The sequence below is a fragment of the Topomyia yanbarensis genome, chromosome 1 (assembly GCF_030247195.1).
Source record: "Topomyia yanbarensis strain Yona2022 chromosome 1, ASM3024719v1, whole genome shotgun sequence".
In the NCBI taxonomy this organism is placed as follows: Eukaryota; Metazoa; Arthropoda; class Insecta; order Diptera; family Culicidae; genus Topomyia; species Topomyia yanbarensis.
The window spans coordinates 191635748-191654899 of NC_080670.1; the positions used below are offsets into that span (position 1 = coordinate 191635748).

At 41.1% G+C, this 19152-nt stretch overlaps 1 protein-coding gene across 15 annotated transcripts in view; it reads left to right on the forward strand.

Annotated features, from left to right (window-relative positions):
• LOC131685169 (sex determination protein fruitless) overlaps positions 1-19152 on the forward strand; it is a 624000-nt gene that overhangs the window by 502653 nt on the left and 102195 nt on the right. For 14 of the 15 annotated variants that reach the window (XM_058968683.1, XM_058968704.1, XM_058968721.1 and 11 more), the window contains 3 exons: positions 10594-10794; positions 10855-11373; positions 12076-12249. In XM_058968683.1, coding sequence (XP_058824666.1) covers positions 10594-10794; positions 10855-11373; positions 12076-12249 — 894 coding nt within the window. Of the gene's footprint in view, positions 1-10593; positions 10795-10854; positions 11374-12075; positions 12250-13048; positions 14273-19152 lie in introns of those variants that run through there. The other variant, XM_058968694.1, reaches the window with a different exon arrangement.

A 19152-nucleotide genomic window follows, 5' to 3' on the forward strand; every position in this document is an offset into this window, starting at 1 on the left:
TTTTTTAGGATAGCCTTTATGGAACAAAAAAACAGCTTTTAATTTATTTTCTATGCCAAATGTCTTAGAAATGCATGAAACAACGAATCTTATATCTTCTCGTAAAAATTGTTTTGACTAAGTTGCCTCTCTGGTTCTTTTAATTTTTGTACTGAGATTTTCCAATTGAAATAAAAGCTTTTGTGATCTATTGCTGAATAAGTTTTTCACAAATTCTTCGTTCCAGTTTTCAATAAAATAGGTTGCATCCAGCCATATATCGTGTGAAGATAGATGACCACCTTATTACTTTACTGTAAAGTTCAGACTTGTCTTTCAAATTATATCCCCAATGATTTATGTCTCGTCCTTCCTATTCTTCACTTTTCACTCCTGAATTGACCCAAATAATCCTATAATAGATGTCGAAAAAAAATCGTAGCTCCGAGCTTCCATTTGAAATCAAACACATTGAACTGGGTTCGTCCTTATCCAATCTTCTTTCGGATCAAAGATAGTCCGCGAAGTAGTCTAGTATTCCGCGAAACGCAGATATATTCAGCTGTGCCAGATCTCTCAAAAGTACAGATATTTTGTCTAAAGAAATCAAATGACGTTACTGGCGACAAGACTTTCATGCAGATCTAACACGTTTACATGCCGGCTCACAAAGTTGAGATCGATGGTGTTGTTATCGATTCAAACTTGGCATGCGTAGATCTACTGAAGAACAGGATTGTCTTTTTCAATGACCTGTTGCTCCAGTGAGCGAAGGTTCCCATTTTTTAATTTAGCGATTGTTAAATCGTGCTTCACTGTCACAAGCGACAGGATAGGTGCACACGGAAAAAAATGGTTCCAAAAATCGTGAATAAAGGTGCCATGAATTCTGGAACAATCACGTTTTTACGTCACGAAAACAGGACCATGAACAAAAATCATGTCTTTTATAATTATGTTCCATTTCTCTTCAGTAACGCCCGCATAACGCTTTCATTAGTGCAAAAAATTTGTTTTTATTTTTTGAACTTCAGTCACGGTTTCCGCCAAGTTATTTCTTATTTGATTCTAAGTACGCGAACTAGCTCACAACTTTATGAACATTATTCATAAAATCAAAGGTTAACTCTTGATTTTTTTCATAGATATAGGAACATTAGTTCACAGCATCAAAATATTCTGGCTATTTTTTCGTGAACTATTTCACCAAAATTGGAATTTTTTTCATGAATCCATTCAATCTTCCGGAGCTAATTCATTAGTCACGATCCAATAGCCGTGCTCGTGAAATAGTTAACGAAATCATGTATTCGTCAACTGGTTCATGATTTACGATCTATCCATTTGCGTGCTTGTGATATTTAGAAGATATCCCTAATCATTTACAATTTCATGCGACATGTTAATGAAATTTTTACATGACCACTTTCACAAAATTTGGAGTGTTATTCGTGGAATCATTTTTGTTCCATGCACTTGGACTTTTTTTTTTGTTCAAAAGGGCGAAAATTTCAAAATCGAGCTGGTATTATTAATGCCAAATGACTTCAAAATGCATAAAGCTTCAAAATTTGATGTTATCTCGAAAAAAAATTTTTGACGAAAATTGACTTTTTTTGACGATTTTTGTTCAAAGGAAACTTTCAAAATCGAATTTGCATTTTCGATGCCAAATGACTTTAAAATGCGTGAAACGTCGAGATTTGATGGAATATCGAGAAAATTTTTTTTTAACGAAATTTCTTTTTTTTGGACTTTTTTTGTTCAAAATGGGAAAAATTTCAAAATCGATTGATGCCAAATGACTTCAAAATGCATAAAGCTTCAAAATTTGATGTTATCTCGAAAAAAAATGTTTGACGAAAATTGACTTTTTTGACGATTTTTGTTCAAAGGAAAATTTCAAAATCGAATTTGCATTTTCGATGCCAAATGACTTTAAAATGCGTGAAACGTCGAGATTTGATGGAATCCGAGCAAAAAAATTTTTAACGAAAGTTCTTTTTTGGACTTTTTTGTTCAAAGGGGGGAAAATTTCAAAATCGAGGTGGTATTATTGATGCCAAATGACTTCAAAATGCATAAAGCGTCAAAATTTGATGCAATCTCACAAAAATTTTTTTGACGAAAATTGACTTTTTTTTGACGATTTTTGTTCAAAGGGGGGAGTAAAGGAAAATTTCAAAATCGAATTTGCATTTTCGATGCCAAATGACTTTAAAATGCATGAAACGTCGAGATTTGATGGAACCTCGAGAAAAATTTTTTTTAACGAAAGTTCTGTTTTGGACTTTTTTTGTTCAAAGGGGGGAAAATTTCAAAATCGAGCTGGTATTTTTGATGCCAAATGACTTCAAAATGCATAAAGCGTCAAAATTTGATGTTATCTCACAAAAATTTTTTTGACGAAAATTGACTTTTTTGACGATTTTGGTTCAAAGGGGGGAGTAAAAGAAAATGTCAAAATCGAATTTGCATTTTCGATGCCAAATGACTTCAAAATGCATGAAACGTCGAGATTTGATGGAATATCGAGAAACATTTTTTTTTTAACGAAAGTTCTTTTTTGGACTTTTTTGGTTCAAAAGGGGGAAAATTTCAGAATCAAGGTGGTATTATTGATGCTAAATGACTTCAAAATGCATAAAGCGTCAAAATTTGATGCAATCTCACAAAAAAATTTTTGACGAAAATTGACTTTTTTTTGACGATTTTTGTTCAAAGGGGGGAGTAAAGGAAAATTTCAAAATCGAATTTGCATTTTCGATGCCAAATGACTTTAAAATGCATGAAACGTCGAGATTTGATGGAACCTCGAGAAAAATTTTTTTTAACGAAAGTTCTGTTTTGGACTTTTTTTGTTCAAAGGGGGGAAAATTTCAAAATCGAGCTGGTATTTTTGATGCCAAATGACTTCAAAATGCATAAAGCGTCAAAATTTGATGTTATCTCACAAAAATTTTTTTGACGAAAATTGACTTTTTTTGACGATTTTTGTTCAAAGGGGGGAGTAAAGGAAAATTTCAAAATCGAATTTGCATTTTCGATGCCAAATGACTTTAAAATGCATGAAACGTCGAGATTTGATGGAATCCCGAGCAAAAAATTTTTTAACGAAAGTTTTTTTTTGGACTTTTTTTGTTCAAAAGGGGGAAAATTTCAAAATCGAGCCGGTATTATTGATGCCAAATGACTTCAAAATGCATAAAGCGTCAAAATTTGTTGTTATCTCGAAAAAATTTTTTTGACGAAAATTGACTTTTTTGACGATTTTTGTTCAAAGGGGGGAGTAAAGGAAAATTACAAAATCGAATCTGCATTTTCGATGCCAAATGACTTTAAAATGCATAAAACGTCGAGATTTGATGGAATCTCGAGAAAATTTTTTTTTAACGAAAGTTCTTTTTTGGACTTTTTTTGTTCAAAGGGGGGAAAATTTCAAAATCGAGCTGGTATCATTAATGCCAAATGACTTCAAAATGCATAAAGCGTCAAAATTTGATGATATCTCAAAAAAAGTTTTTTGACGAAAATTTACTTTTTTTTTGTTCCAAGGGGGGAGTAAAGGAAAATTTCAAAATCGAATTTGCATTTTCGATGCCAAATGACTTTAAAATGCATGAAACGTGGAGATTTGATGGAATCTCGAGCAAAAATTTTTTTAACGAAAGTTGTTTTTTGGACTTTCTTTGTTCAAAGGGGGAAAATATCAAAATCGGGCTGGTATTAGATGCCAAATGACTTCAAAATGCGTAAAGCGTCAAAATTTGATGTTATGTCGAAATTTTTTTTTTTTTGACGAATATTGACTTTTTTGACGATTTTTGTTCAAAGGGGGAAGTAAAGGTAAATTTCAAAATCGAATTTGCATTTTCGATGCACTTTTACTCAAAATACCCATCTGCTAGCGACCAGTAATAGGTACGAGCAGTAGATATAAGAGAAACTATTAAGATCTCGAACATCGTTATTCATTTGATAAAGTTCATTGTGATGTCCGGACAGAATTCGTATTTCACGTTATTCCGAGTAAAAAAACCGTTAGTACCGTAAAACGGGGGAATATTGAACAATTTTTCTAGTTTTTCGAATAACTTTCTTCAAATTCGCATTTTTAAAACAAGTACTGGTAGCCATAGATTGAAAATCGTCCAAATTGTTTGGTAATTTATTTCGTTTTACTATAAAAATGAAATAAATTTGTTGTAGATTTTTATTCGTGGTTTTCTTGATCAGCAAAATATGTGTATCCAAATATGACGTAACGCTCCAAATGTTGTGTAAATTGCATATCTGCAGGCGATTTTATGGCCTGAGATTGTGTCGCCTTGCAAGAAAACAAAATTACCTGGAAGGATGCGGCCGACTTTTATCGAACTTTTTCTGGAAAATAGCAGTAAAAATGTCGTATTTTTTAGATAAATTATTACACAAAAATATTTACGGTTTCTAAAAAAGTGATCAGTTCAGTTAAAGTTGATTGATTTCATTAATATACAATGAAATGTTTGAATAAATGCATTTTAAAGTCATTTGGCATCGACGCATAGAAAGTGCATCGAATGACAAAATAATCGTTACCGATAGATACTGGACACGTTTAGAATATGGTTTGTATTTTGTTTTGATGATTTTGTTAGAGGGAATCATCTTATCGTACGTTACTGATAAAACTTACCCCGGTGATCAAAGATACCTCACTCCACGGTAACCAAAAAATAATAGATTATGATAAGGCGATGAGAGTTTACGATTACCATGATAAATCTGCTGATATCATGAACATTCGTAACATTATTCTTTAAAGTAAGCTCTAAAATAAAATATCATGATAACATGAACAGAAATTACGAAAATCGTGACCAAGATCCTGGAATCATGAACACAAATCACAAAACTTGTGACAAAAATATCTAAAATAGTGACTAATATCCTGAAATCATGATACATAAATCACTCTACTCATGACTAAAATATCACGATAACGTCAATAGAAACTACGAACATCGCGACTAAGATCTTGAAATCATGAACTTTAATCCCGCTAACGTCATGAGAATTCACAAGAATCGCGAATAAGCTCTTGAAATCATGAACAACGTTTGACTGTCGACTGTGTATTCCCAAATCATGAACAAGTATCACAACAAAAGCTACACATGTCCAGGGAACAACTACTGTAACCCAACTGGTTTTAAGAAAACACAAACAGTTTCATGAATATGAGGTTTATTATTCAGTACAACCCAGGGTGATTTCGAAGGGATCCGTCATACGTACGTACGTCATACGTTTGTAAATTTGTAAGTGCTGAAACGCTTACTTAGTTATCGTGGCGTTTTCTTGTTTGCGGAATCGCGGGCGTAGGTGCGCGTGGATGATCACGAAGGGCTCGAGCGTTTGTATGTTAGCGTGTTTGTCGCTGGCGCTAACGTGTATGTAACTTCGGGGGCATAAATTCGATTTTATAACCGTGTGGCCCTCCGAATATTTGCGTGTATTCTTGAATGATCGCGCGGATCGTGAATCTGACGCTTAATTATCAGATCCTGGTCATGTCGCCATGGAACGTGTTATCTAGTGAATAAGAGCGTTTTTTATTTTTATTCGTCTAACTGAAGGCTTAGGTCTAGGCTGCTAGGACTGGGAGTAGAAACTTCAGAACCTGACCGATTGTTGATTGCGCAAGCGGTGGATTAATGCTTGAGACCGAAATGCTTATTTGAAATGGGTAAAAAACCACCCTTAATTGAAAAATTACCTCGTTGAAACTCAACGTAGGGTTAGAATGTGTATGCAAAGTTTTAAATAAATCGGTTATGTAGTTTTTGAATGGCAGCTAACACTGCAAATCATCTTTTTTACACAGAATTTCTGCAAAAAGCTTCGTCACCGAGTCGCTTGTCGATATTTTTGCAGAAAAAAATTGTTATTGAAATGATACATTATAATGTACAAAAATTTAAATACCCCCCTCTCCTCAAATAACTGGGGTGTTTTAATGTTGACAAGATTTCGGGCGTAAGTGGGTGTAATTACATGTTCGCACTTGTGTTATCGTGAAGGCCACGAGCGTTTGTAGGTTTGGAATGGAAGAGATTGTAAGTGTATATGAGATTAATATAGTGTATAAGGAATTGGTTGTGTTAGTGAGTGATAAAATGAATCTAATTTAAAATATACTTCCCCTGGGCATCTGTTAATTGGTAGAAAAGCCCAAAATCGGTAGGACTTACTATACATCGGTTCTCTTCAATACAAGGATGGGAATTCCACCACATTCATATAGCTATGCTAATTGTTATACCTGGACACGAATTTTAGGTTGGTTCAGGTAGGCTTCGAAGAAGTTTGGGAAAGATCAGTAAACTGCAAACTTCAGGTGGTTTCTACGAACTATACGAAAGCTCTATAGCGCAAAGCTTTCCCAAAGATCACAGTTCCTCTGAAACATTCCTAACTGATAGCTACATAATCTAAGTAATTCAATCAGTCTACGGAGACGGCCGCATCCTAAAAATCGTCTTCTCTCCCGATGTTGACATGCTATCTATCCCGAAAAGGACATTCGACAAGGTTGAATAAAAACATTCAACTATAATGACAAATCTCTCTGTTCAAATTAATTTAATTAATACGGTCAGTCCACTGGGACGGCCGCAAACAAATAATCACTTTCTCTACCGGTGTTTATATGCAGTCTCCGGGCATTCGACAAGGTTGACTAGCAGTATTCGACATTTATCTTCAGAAGTGATTCTAGAGCCACAGCGGGTGTTGTCGTGTTGCCGCACGAATGATTAGAATGATCCCCATTAGGATCATCCTCCGAAGATGGTTTAGCTTTGACTCAACCCCCACGAAATGTCTCAACGCCGCCTCCTCTTCTTCAACGACTCCCTTTACCCGTGAAGATGGCAGTTTTCGAGATTTTCAACGTTGTGTGGCCCAGCGGCATCTTTCAAATGGTCCTTCAAATAGTCAACCCCGTTCTTCAGCATATTCTTGCAACAACAGTAACCACACCATTAATCTCTACTTCGTGCGCGGGCTCGTACACACGGTAATCGTTCCTGAAAAGTTTCGGCACGCCATACTTCATATTCGGCATGATCAATGCCACTGCGTTAGTTGTCTTCTCCACTTTCTCACACACACACACACACATATAGTCGACGGGACTGTTGAAGTTTAACCGATTTCAACCACATCCAGAGGTTCTTCAGCGCTCGTTTCGATTGAACCTAGTGCTGGATTTTTTACGGTATCTGACCAGCACTGCATCCGTCTCCTGGTGAGCCGACTGCAACTTGATATCGACCAACCAGTTTTCAGTGGTATCTTAGTGTCTGTTGTCAACATTTCCACTTCCTTTAGTGTATCGCCTGTTATCGTAAGGGTATTAGTTATGTTTTGAGATCGATCATGGTAAGCCATGCTTAATTTTAATTTTTGTCAGATTGTGGAGAATAGTCATAGGAACAATTCCTCTAGATACACCTTGTGAATATATTCGATGACTTGGCCTCTAGCGAATTGAGTTCACGTTTTTGACGTTTCCGACCATTGTGCACAGTAATACACACTTCTCAGCGATCTTCCTGCAAGCATTTGTCACACCGTTGTATTTTAGTAGAGTAGGTGCCGGTATATCCTAGCTGTTTGCAATTAGAACAATTCATAAACTACGGTACAAACAGCCGAGCCCTTTCCACGCCAGCAAAGACCGACGTAGATAGATCCGACGAAAGTACTGTAATGGATATACCTAGTATTGACATTGAGTGGAATTGTTTGCGCTCCCTTGTCTTAACTGATCGATGGTCGGCGTTTTTAAAGTAGAAAATCCCGCCCTTCAACTGTTCATCGGTAGTTATACTCGTATCGCTGACTACTCCATCGATCTCAACATTGCGAACAGGAATGTAGACGCGATTCTTCATCGTATAGGGACTACTGCTAGCTGAAACAGTATATCGACGATGGTATTCCCCAACATCTGGAAGCGATAAAAGCTGTTGTTGCCAAAGCCAGACAAGTCCCTGGAGATCCTTCAGCATTCAGGCCGATATGTCTGTTGGATACAGTCGGTAAAGTGCGTGAAAGAGCAATCCTTAAAAAAGCATAAACGGAGGTAGAGGATGGCCTATCCAATATGCAGTTCGGGGGAAGACGAAACCGTTACTGCGGAGTGCCTTCAACAGTGCTAGTTGGGCTGCAAACGCCGATTCACTGCACAGATTGAGAGTTCCCGAGTGCATCTGTAGGATTCTAAGGAGCTACTGTCAGAACCGGACACTGATCTGCGAAACCGAAACTCGGTCCGACCCTTTGAAAGTCTATGCATAACGGACAGTTGAAGTTGTGCCTGTCCAGGGGCGTGAAGATTATTAGTTTTGCGGACGACCTGGTGCTTTTAGTGATCGGTGAATCACTATAGGAAGTAGAAGTACACGCCACGGAGACGATAGACTGGATGCTCGAGAAGAAGCTAGCCTTAGCTCATCACAACATCGAGGAATTTTTGATAAGCAGCCGAAAGGCAGCAGAGAACGCGAAAATTTCGGTGGGAGAGTGTGCTTTGTGTCTTCGAAGCACCAATGAACAGGAAGTGACCTCTCATCCGGAATCGTCGGACCTACCACTCGACGGGTCAGCCTACTGAAGAAAGATAAAGGAGGCCATCGGGCACGATTGGAGTAGGCTTGAACCACCGCCGGGGACTAGGCTGAGCATCACGGACCGTCAGCACTCGTCTGGGCACTTAAAAACCGGAAGTCATTCTCCATCCGGAATCGTAGAACTGACGTCGGCAGCTGACCGACCAGTAAAGCGGTTTCGAAAGAACTTTCGACGCAGGAAAACTTCTCCGTCGGGGTGGGCTAGGTCCACCGCCGGGGACTAGTTCGAGTGGGTCGGGAAGTAGCACCAGTAGCGCATATGAACTGGAAGTCACCCGCCACCCAGAATCGCAGGCTCGATTTCGGTATCAGCCTGGGTAGCATAGGTTTCAGAAGATCTTTTACTACCGGGTAACTCTCCATCGACACTCTACCGAACAGGCGTTCGTTAATGGCTTCGAGAGAAATTTTTTCGTCGAGAAACTCTCCACCGAGGTAGGCTAGCTCCACCATCGAGGAGTAGTCCGTGTAGAATCGATCGTGACAAACCACCAATTTAGGGTCGTCGAGGTACCAGTAAACCGGATGCCACCCTCCAACCGTAATCGCTGGATTTACGTTGGCATCCAACTGGTCAACGAAGAGAGAAGCGCATGTACTGCGCCGCAGCAGGAGTGAGGTGACGGAGATGAGATTAGTGAACTAGCATGACCAGCTTGGTCTAGAATCAAGCGAAGAATTAAAGCATACTAACGAACAAAATAAAATTGCTGAATCCTTGAAAAAGGTCACGAACGGACCAAAACGTCGGATAAAGACAAAATAACGTGTTTTTTTCAAATTTCAAGACTGGATAGCCAAACTAAAAACCTAAAAATGAAAACAGTCGATTCTCATAAAAAGATTATATAAGTTCCGTATTTTACAGTGGGAGCTCCCGGTCCAGTACGATTCATGATCGCGCGAGAGCGGGCGGTTGTATGTTGGCGCTTGGGATCGGGTTTTTAAATTCGTAAGTACTGGCACGTTGACTTAATCGCCAGGTCTCGTCGATTGTTTGATTGAGAGTTCTTGGTAGCTATCCGTGGATTTATTAGTCATAGGCGCTTCGACTTCGCCTCATCAGAAACCGTCACTAACTTTTTGTCGGAATAGATTACGCCGGCTTGACGCTAAATCCCTAAAACTTCCGACAAAAAGTTACTGTCGGTTTCTGATAAGACGAAGTCGAAACGCACCCATGACTAATAGGTTAGGATTTGTGTCCTCCACGCACAAAGATTGGATTAACCAAAAATTTTCGCCCTGGTGAGAAATTTTGGTGTTTACCCTATCTTTCTCCTTAGGGTGAAATATAGCATAGTATCCGTGGATGATCGCGAAAGACTCGAGCATTTGTATGTTTTTGTGTGCATTAGGTATACGTTTCTAAAACCGTGTGGTTGTTTGCATATTCCCACGCACTTTTGAGCGTAGCCGAGAAAAAGACTACAAAAGACGAAACAACGCTCGCTCGCTTGGTCGAATTGTACGGACCAATCATGGCGTAGATAATTATTACTTTCACAAAATCCATTATTTCCGTTATTTGCAATAATTGTACATTTTACGTTTTTAGTTACGAAATTGTTCTACATATTCCCAATCATATAGCGCAAACATATATTTTTTCATGTAAAACATCGTTCAAAAATCGAGAACATTCATGTAGCAGATTGGTCGACCGGAAGTCGCTTAGCGCATTTTGAAGAAACGGTATGATTAGGATCATACGCGTGATATCTGGAAGGAGTTAGTTTTTACATATTCCATGGAAACGGTCGAGTAGAATTTTTTTGTGCTGACCAGCATTTTATCTAAAATTGGCAAAACATACTAGGTACTGCTATTCTACTAGCTCTAATTCCGGTTCGATCTCAGCGATATTTTCGAAATCTGTTATAATAGAACTCACTAGACTAACCAACCGCCCCATTCCCCTTATTCATTCCAGGCACACCAGGCGATACTGTCGGCGTGCAGTCCGTACTTTGAGCAGATCTTCGTCGAGAACAAACACCCGCATCCCATCATCTATCTGCGCGACGTGGAGGTCAGTGAAATGCGCGCCCTGCTCGACTTCATGTACCAGGGCGAGGTGAATGTTGGCCAGCACAACCTGCAGAACTTTCTCAAAACGGCGGAAAGTTTAAAGGTAGGTTGCATTCGCGCTTGACCACCGCGAGTCTTAATTTTTTGTGACTTTCAATTGTAGGTACGGGGCCTCACCGAGAGCAGCGCCGACCGGTATCCGTCCGAGTCCGACAAAAGTAGAGCGGAGCGAACGCGAGGCGATTCTCGCGATGGCCGCGACTCTGTACCTCCAGCCAGTGTCACCAACAACAACAACAACACCATCAGCAGTAATAACAACAACAATAATAATAACAACAACAACAATACTCTCCACCACGCCACGCTGCGGGAAAAGGAACTACGCGAGCGGGAAGAGCTGCGGGAACGGGAACGGCGGGAGGTACAGCGGGAACTGCAACGGGAACGGGAACATCAGGTGCGCGAACAGCAGCGCAGTGCCAGTGCCGATCTGCTGACGCCGCTCGGCGGTGGTGGTGGTGGTTGTGGTGGCGACGATCGCGACTATTCGCCCTCAACGGACGACCGGGAAATGACAGTAGACAGTAAGAAAAAACGTAAAATGTCCAGCATCTGTGATAATTCTTTGCCCTCGACACCGAGTCTGATCAACGATCGGCAAGGCGGATATGAATCGCAGGCAAGTTTTTTTTAACTAACAACCTTTTGATAAAAGCTTTTTAGTTGGGGGGGAGGAGACACTATGCAAATCAAAGCGTCGAAATATTAAAAGTCCATTTAAGATTTTCTTGTTCCGGTTTTAGACAAAACTTTTTCCTCCCACAAAGTACTTTGAAATCAAAGAAACAAATTTTAAATGACAAAACGAAGACTGTTCGGTTCTGTGCATAAAACTAAACCGCATTTGTCGTTTGTGGGACACCCGGGAGTCCGGTCGCCGCCGCTTAGCATTTTTGAGCGAAGCGAAATGCAGCGATATATTTACATAAACATGAATAACTTTCATCAGCAGAACGCTTCCGTGTTTCGTTTCCTATCCGCTATCTTTTCGCGCGTTTATCCCGGGCGGACGAAAGAACCAGCCAACCTTCCTATACTATAGTTAGTTTCGTCCGCCAGCTAGGAACGGATAATTTCGGTAGACTTTTATGGAAAGAGAATGCTCACTTAGAGGAGGGCAGTATGTGTTGCCTAACGTTAGGCGCAAGTCGGGTAGCTCAGTTGATTGTGTAACGGCCGCCTTACTAGGTAGTGCACTTGCAGGGGGAAATGTGTCTCGAGAGCGATGGAAGTTTAAAATTATTATTTTCAACTGCTCGGTTGTTGTGTAAGGCGTTGTAATTGAAATAGTTTTTTTCTGTTTTTTTTCTATTCCTAACAGGCGTCATCACACAGTAGTTTCAAGCTAAGTCCAAAGCCAGACGATGAGTTTAAGGGCAGTTCACCGGCCCCGGTGCATTCGCTGACCGGTCATTCGATAATTCAGTCTAGTATTAAGCAGGAGTTGCCCGAACTGCCCGGCCGCCATCACTCGCTACCTCCAGAGTTACTACAGGTAAGACTATTGTAACTTGTTTGTTGTTCTAACATATCTAGGGCTTAACGAAACTGGTAGTCTAATATTAATCTGTACTCTTTACGTTTGTGTTTTGTCTTTTTGCGTGGTGGAAGTGTTTAGTTTACTATTGTAGACTATTATTTTCTCTTATTTTCGTAATACATTGTTTCATGTAGTCCTTGTTTTTTGTGTATATCAGTTTTCTCATCAATTGGAACTTTGTCTAGGTTTTTTCTTTGAGCCGGTTCTTTTGGTTCCATTATAAACGGAAACAAGCGCAAGCATATTTTTTTATATATTTTCGGTCTCAACATATCAATATTACCAACCAATCGATATTATTGCTTTAAAAGCACAAAAACAAAATCTGTCAACTGTCATCGGCAATATAAAGTGCTAAAAAAAACGAAAAAAACCAAGTGACTGGAAACGTCTCGCGAGTTGTTGCCAAACAAACATTTTTCTCGTCATTTCATTCGAAGGAAGAAGGAATTGATGCGTATCGATCAAAATTATACCATTCCAAACAAATTGATGCAAGAATATTTCCATCCTCAAGAATCGACTGTGCAAAAGAAAAAATCTAAACAATGTGTTCATTGTCCCTTTGCAAACGTGCTAGTCAACGCATCTTGTAAAAAAAAACACAAATGGGCTATGTCCCTCCTCGTCCCACTCGTTGGTAGATGTAAAAGCTTTCTGATCACATTTATGTCAACACTAGGCGAGAATCAAACACACTCACACACCGACTCGGCAATGATACAATGAATCCTTCCCTTCCTATGTTTGACAGAAAAATGTTTGGGGAGGTGAACCGTCGTCGTCGTCATCTGGAACAGCCTCCACCGCCACACCCCCACAACCATTGCCGTCGACGTCCGGCAAATTGACGGCCATAACCCTCACGACTGCCATCAAGGAGGAAGCTTCCTCCTCCTCCTCATCTACTCCCCCCGACCACCGTCAGCAGCAAACTCTGCTGTCGTCCCTCGCAGAACTCCAACAGCTGAAACAGCAGCAATCTACTGTCCAAAACCAGTTGCAGCTAGCTCAAAGTACAATTTCAATCATATCTAATGCAGCTGCGGCTACCCGGAACTTTTCCGACTGGAACAGTCCAACGAATCTGCATCGTTACCTTCTTCAGCAGCAACAACAACAACAACCACCAAACCGTGGATCCTCAACCAGTGCCAGCAACCCCACAGCAGAAGAATCACTACTCCAGGAAATGATTCGACCACCGGCGAGCCACGTCAAACCGCAGACTCCTCAGCGGGGGGCGGCGGCGGCAGTGACCGCCCGCGGCGCAGGTCGAGATTCAACGTCGACATCATCGCGAAAGGGTGGCCGCTTCCGGCCCAACTGGTTAGAACAGTTCGATTGGCTAAGGTACGACGAAGACAAAAACTACATGTACTGTGCCTTCTGCCGCAAGTGGAGCAATGACATCCCGGACATACGAACTTCTTTCGTCGAAGGAAACTCCAACTTTCGGCTGGAGATTGTCAACCATCACGATCGCTGTAAGGCTCACCGGCTGTGTAAAGAGCGGGAGATGCGTGAGCTGGAACTGTCCCGTATGGATACCTCGGGTGGGCTCGATGGGGACGATGGTGGTGGGGTGTCGTCGGTGTCTTGAACAGCTGCTGCCGCCGATGTCGTCGGGCAGGAGAAGACCGTGGACTTGTTGTGATAATGCAAACCCGTTCCCGTGGAAGCCATCACGCCAAACCTACTGGCGATTGTTTAGGATAGATGTTATTGCTAGCTGTTAGTTTGATTTCTTCTATTGTGCAAAACAAAAACCGAAGACATTCAGAGCAGTGTAGAGTTTGGAGGATTTTTTAATGAACTGTTTTGTTGGTAGCAAACACAAAGTTGTAGAACTGGATTAAAAATCTATAGTGCCTAGAAAGAGAAAGAGAGACAGGAGAATTTATATAAATATTTTTGTGACAAGTGAACTATAAACCAAGGTACGAAATCACGAAATAAAAATAAAATGAATTTGAAACTTCGTCGGATATTTCTGTGAAATAAAATCAGTTAAACCCTTGAATATATAATTTCAGCCGGTCGCCAATTAACTACCGAAAAACGATTAGCATCTCTCCGGCATCAACCGAAAACTAATTATCCGTCAATCTCGACCGTCATTTGTCACAATCTGGTTTGGCTAGTATGACAAACAAATCCATCCACACACACGCACACATACACGGTCGAATTCCCGTACTATTCAATTGCCTTCCGGTGGCTGCATCCGAAAAACCGAAACCATCCAAACCACACAAGCTGCATAGCATTTACATTTTTAATTAAGCTCTTCATCTGTGTGTTCTCCTATCGACGCTTCCAATCATGGGATGGAGGTAGAGCTATGATCGATTTCGGTTTTCCCGGAGCCAACCAGACAAACCGAACTTCCACCGCCGAAAACAATAGCTAATTAAGTTTGAATTTATCAAATCACTCTCCCACCACACAACTCTCGTGGAACCATCCGAAAAACACTAATCGATCCCCCGGAATCCGACGGGCTGGACCGGACGGCGGTTGCATCCTTCATGGCTCATTATTGTTGCTTGCGAAAGTCCAAAGCTCCAAAACGATGCTTCTACTACACTCGTGAATTCCATCGTTCGACTGCGGTTGAAACCGAACCGAACCGAAACGTGTCCGTGTATGTCTGTTTATATGGATGTGCCCGCCGCATAAAGGCTAAACGACAATTATCAACGTAATTATAATTGTTCCAGGCAAAAGGTCCCTTGGCGAATTGATGTAATAATCCTTTTTCACGAAAATTTACTCAGCTCGGGTTGTGTGAGCAGGCGTTTGCCGGTCGGTCGGTTGGTTGGTCGGTACTATGGTGACGTTCAGACCTTTTGTTTGCATTGTTTTGACGTGTTGGCATCGTGGCACCATCGTCCAGTTAGTCAGGTCGTAGTGGAAGTGTGCCATAGTGTTCGCATCAGCCGATCATTTAATATTCATTTGGAAATTTGCGTATGATTTGCGACTAAATCGGCAGGGATGAATCCGGGTGGAATACTCGGTTGTTGATTACGTAGTAAATGGCCCCCTCTGAACCATTACGTTTGCCGTGGTTTTGGTTGATTATTCAGCATATCACCGTACCAGCGCTGTAATGCCATTTTGAATATGGCTGACGAGGCACCGCGATTCGTTTTTTAGCCGCTCGCTCTGGAACAGACGCTGTTTCAAGCCGCTCCTAACATGGAAAAAAGACGCTCTTCGGTTTTTTTCCTTTTTACTAGCCCGCCGAGTAACGGGTGAACTCGCAAAAAGTAGAACACAAATAATTAGTCCCTACAATTTTGCCTTCTTTCGGTTTGTCCTAAAACTTTAAAACTTACACCGGATGTGATTGTCATAGCATCCCAAGACAAGAATCTCGAACTAGATCAGATTATCTCAGCATCCCGGACAGATCCGGATGGAATTCTCTCAAATTTACGAATGAGATTCTCGTGAAATCCCGGAGATAATTCTTCCAGAATCCCGGGTGAGATTCTCCCAAAATTCCAGATGAAATTCTCCTAGAATCCCGGATAAAGTTCTTCCGAATTTCCGGATGGGATTCTTCAAGAATTCCGGATCGGATTCTCCTACCAACTTGGATGGGATTGTTCCAGAATCTTGAAATGGATTCTCCCAGAATTCATGACGGGATTCTTCCTGAACTCCGGATGAAATTTTCCCAGAATCGTTAATATGACTCCTCCGAAATCCCAGATGGCATTCTCCCAGAATCCTGGAGGGATTGCTCAATAGAATCCCCGATGGATTCGCTCAGAATCTCGAATCGGTTCTTCTAGAATTCCTGTTGCGACTTTCACAAGATGTGGGGATTCTCCTAGAATCCCGAATGAATTCGCGAATGTGATTCTCCCAAGATCCCGGATCGGTTCTTCAAAAATTCCGGATAGGATTCTATCATAATTGCTGTTTCGACGATATGACTGAAGGTACTGTATGAACTGGGAATCAATATTGCATAGTGCCAAGCGTTTTGTTCCCTAGCCAAAAGACAGGAGTTCGTTTTTGATTTCTCGCCAGCAAACCAGAGTTCCTGTCTTTACCCGTTTACATGTGTCGTGCGACTGTTATGATTGTTGTGTCTATCTAGTGCTAACCGAGGTACTAGTTTAGATACATCGTCTAACTTGGCCCTAAGTTGGTGCTAGTTACTGACGAGATGAATTCGAAACACTACAAATTTACATTAGATTTCGAGGTTACTCGATCTTGGGATGTCAATCTCCAGTTTTCTTAAACGCCCGCATCTTCCTCGACTGTATACATCTGCTAAGTGGTCTCTTTTCCGGAACTCGCGCCAATAGTCCATCCCACTGTAGTCTGCCGTGTTTAATCAGCCTTCCGATGTCAGCGTAATATTCTCAAGCACACCCGGACCCTCGAATGTCTGCTTCCTTTAACGTGCATGTCTCATAGCCGAAAAGAATAATAAGGAGTATCCGCAATTTGTATATAGCAAGTTTTGTCCGCGTATGCAGTCTTCGAGACTTCAGTTTACTACGAAAACTGCACGAAAATCCTATTCGGCGCTGCTAGACGCTATTTAACCCCGCGGCTAACAACGTTTTCACGTATCCCTAGTGTTCCAAGATATACATCCTTATTCTTGTTTGCGGCGAATGAAAGATTCGTTTGAAAGCGGTTCAAACGAATATTCAATTGGGCTACTGCAAACGGGAATACGAACCACTTTCGTTCGAATCTTGCATTTGTCGTAAACAAGACTAAGAATGATACTGATTCATCTAAACCTTCGTACGGTACCCCATCGATTTCCAACCGCGAACCCACACACCTTTCGGACTGTCTTACTCTCTGTTACTATGTTTTAATTGCCGCAAGGTTCTACTGTATCGATTTTGTTGGCTGTTTTCGGCAAATTTGAGACTAAGAGAAACGAAAGCAATGAAATTAAAAGACGGATAGGTATTCTAGAGTGAATCAGTTATAAACTTAGAACGGAAAACTAGAACTAGGCAGGCTCACATGGGCATGATCGAAAGGAAAATGTGAAGAATTCTTTGCCTTCTGCAGAGTAGGAGTTGGGCGTTGCACCCAAGTCTACCGCATGGTCTATGGTAGAACATAACTCATCATCATGTTTTACCGCCGACGCCGGCTTACTCTCTACCAGCTACCATTTATATTGTTTTGTCAGTCAGTCCGCTTGCTGAAAGTCTTACTTTGAAAAAAGCATAAATCGCTCTTCCACTGCTCTGCGGTCGACGTCAATGATGTTGAGACGAACCGCGCAACCAAGAAGCATGTGAGATCTAGTAGTGATGGTTCTGGTTTCCTAACACATCAGGTTATCGTTTCGTATCTTCGAGCGCTACGATAATCTTATGTGATTATACTCCGTTCTGAATAGATGACAGGTTTTTCAAAAATAGCTAGTGACAATCACCAGTTTGATACTACACCTGCCCGCTATCGAGCACTATTCGTATTGTATTTAACAATTTAAGTCCAACTGACACTGAGTCTCAATGAACTAAACTACAAATAATTAACCTAAAGTGCTAACAAACGGATACGAAACTGTGTAGAACTAATATCGAAGCCGTAGATGTCGCTGTAATCGTTAAAGCGACGGACCATTGCTAGTATCGGGCTGTTGGCAGCGTAGTTGGTGTTGCACATTTAAGTCTGCAGCAGTGTTCGAGGACGAAGGACACGGGTTGGTGGGTAGAGGTTAATTTGTCCTAGGAGATCGGGAACATCATATTCAGCGAGAATAAGCTTAGACACGAAGGTAGCTTGCGACGCGTGTCTACGATCTTCTAGAGTGTGCAGTCCTAGTAATCGACAACGGCCTTCGTATGGTGGCAAGTTCAGCGGATCATTCCAAGGCAATTGACGTAACGCAGCGTAGGGGCACCTGACGAAGTTTGCGAATTCTAACTGAGTGAACAATATAATGCTTTGAAGCACAAAGCATCCCAAAATTCGTTGGATATTTTGAACATAAAACCTAGTAGACAATTTGCTTTGTCGATGATCGCTGAGAACTGATGGGTGTACGTTAGCCTTTCATCTAGGATGACGCCCAAATCTTTTACATGTTTCCCTCCACGCATTAAGGCGAAAACCACATCATTCACGAACAGTGAAAACAGTAGCGGACCCGGCGTACTGCCTTGAAGAACTTCAGAATGGTTGGAAATGAATTCAGATTCATTGTCACCAATTTGAACAACGGCTTTATGGTGAACAAGATATGATCGAATCCAACGGCAGAATCGGACAGTGCATCAAGCTTCGTAACAGTATCCCATGGTTACCAGTGTCGAATGCAGCCTTAAGATCAGTGTAGATCGTGTCCACCTACAGTTGTTTGGACATTTGTTCTGCACAGAAGAATGTGAAGGGCACCAGATTCGTCTCCATCGATCAACCCGGAAAGAGTCCGTGTTGACAAGTGCTTATGTAATGTTTACTAGCAGAAAACAGCACCTCGTTAGCAAGCGATTCGAAATTTTTTGACTCGACTCTCAGCGAAGTGATTCCCCGGTAGTTCTCGATGTTGCTTTTGTCACCTTTCTTGTGTACCGGAAACATGACTGAACACTTCCAATCATCGGGAAATTTTTGCTGTTGAAGTGACACATTTTTTTTATAATTAATAAATTTATTTAGGCCCAAATGCCAATTTTTTTACAATAAATAAAAAAAACAGCTATGTAAAATGTTTGGTCTCGTTCAGGCGCAGCTTTCTGCTGCGTGTTGAGATCCTTTTTCTAGGGGGCAAAATATTGCCAGTGTTGTCCACTGAAATTTGAGGTTCGATCCGTTTGTTTTCTTTCGCGTTGTCGTTCATGTCTATGTCCT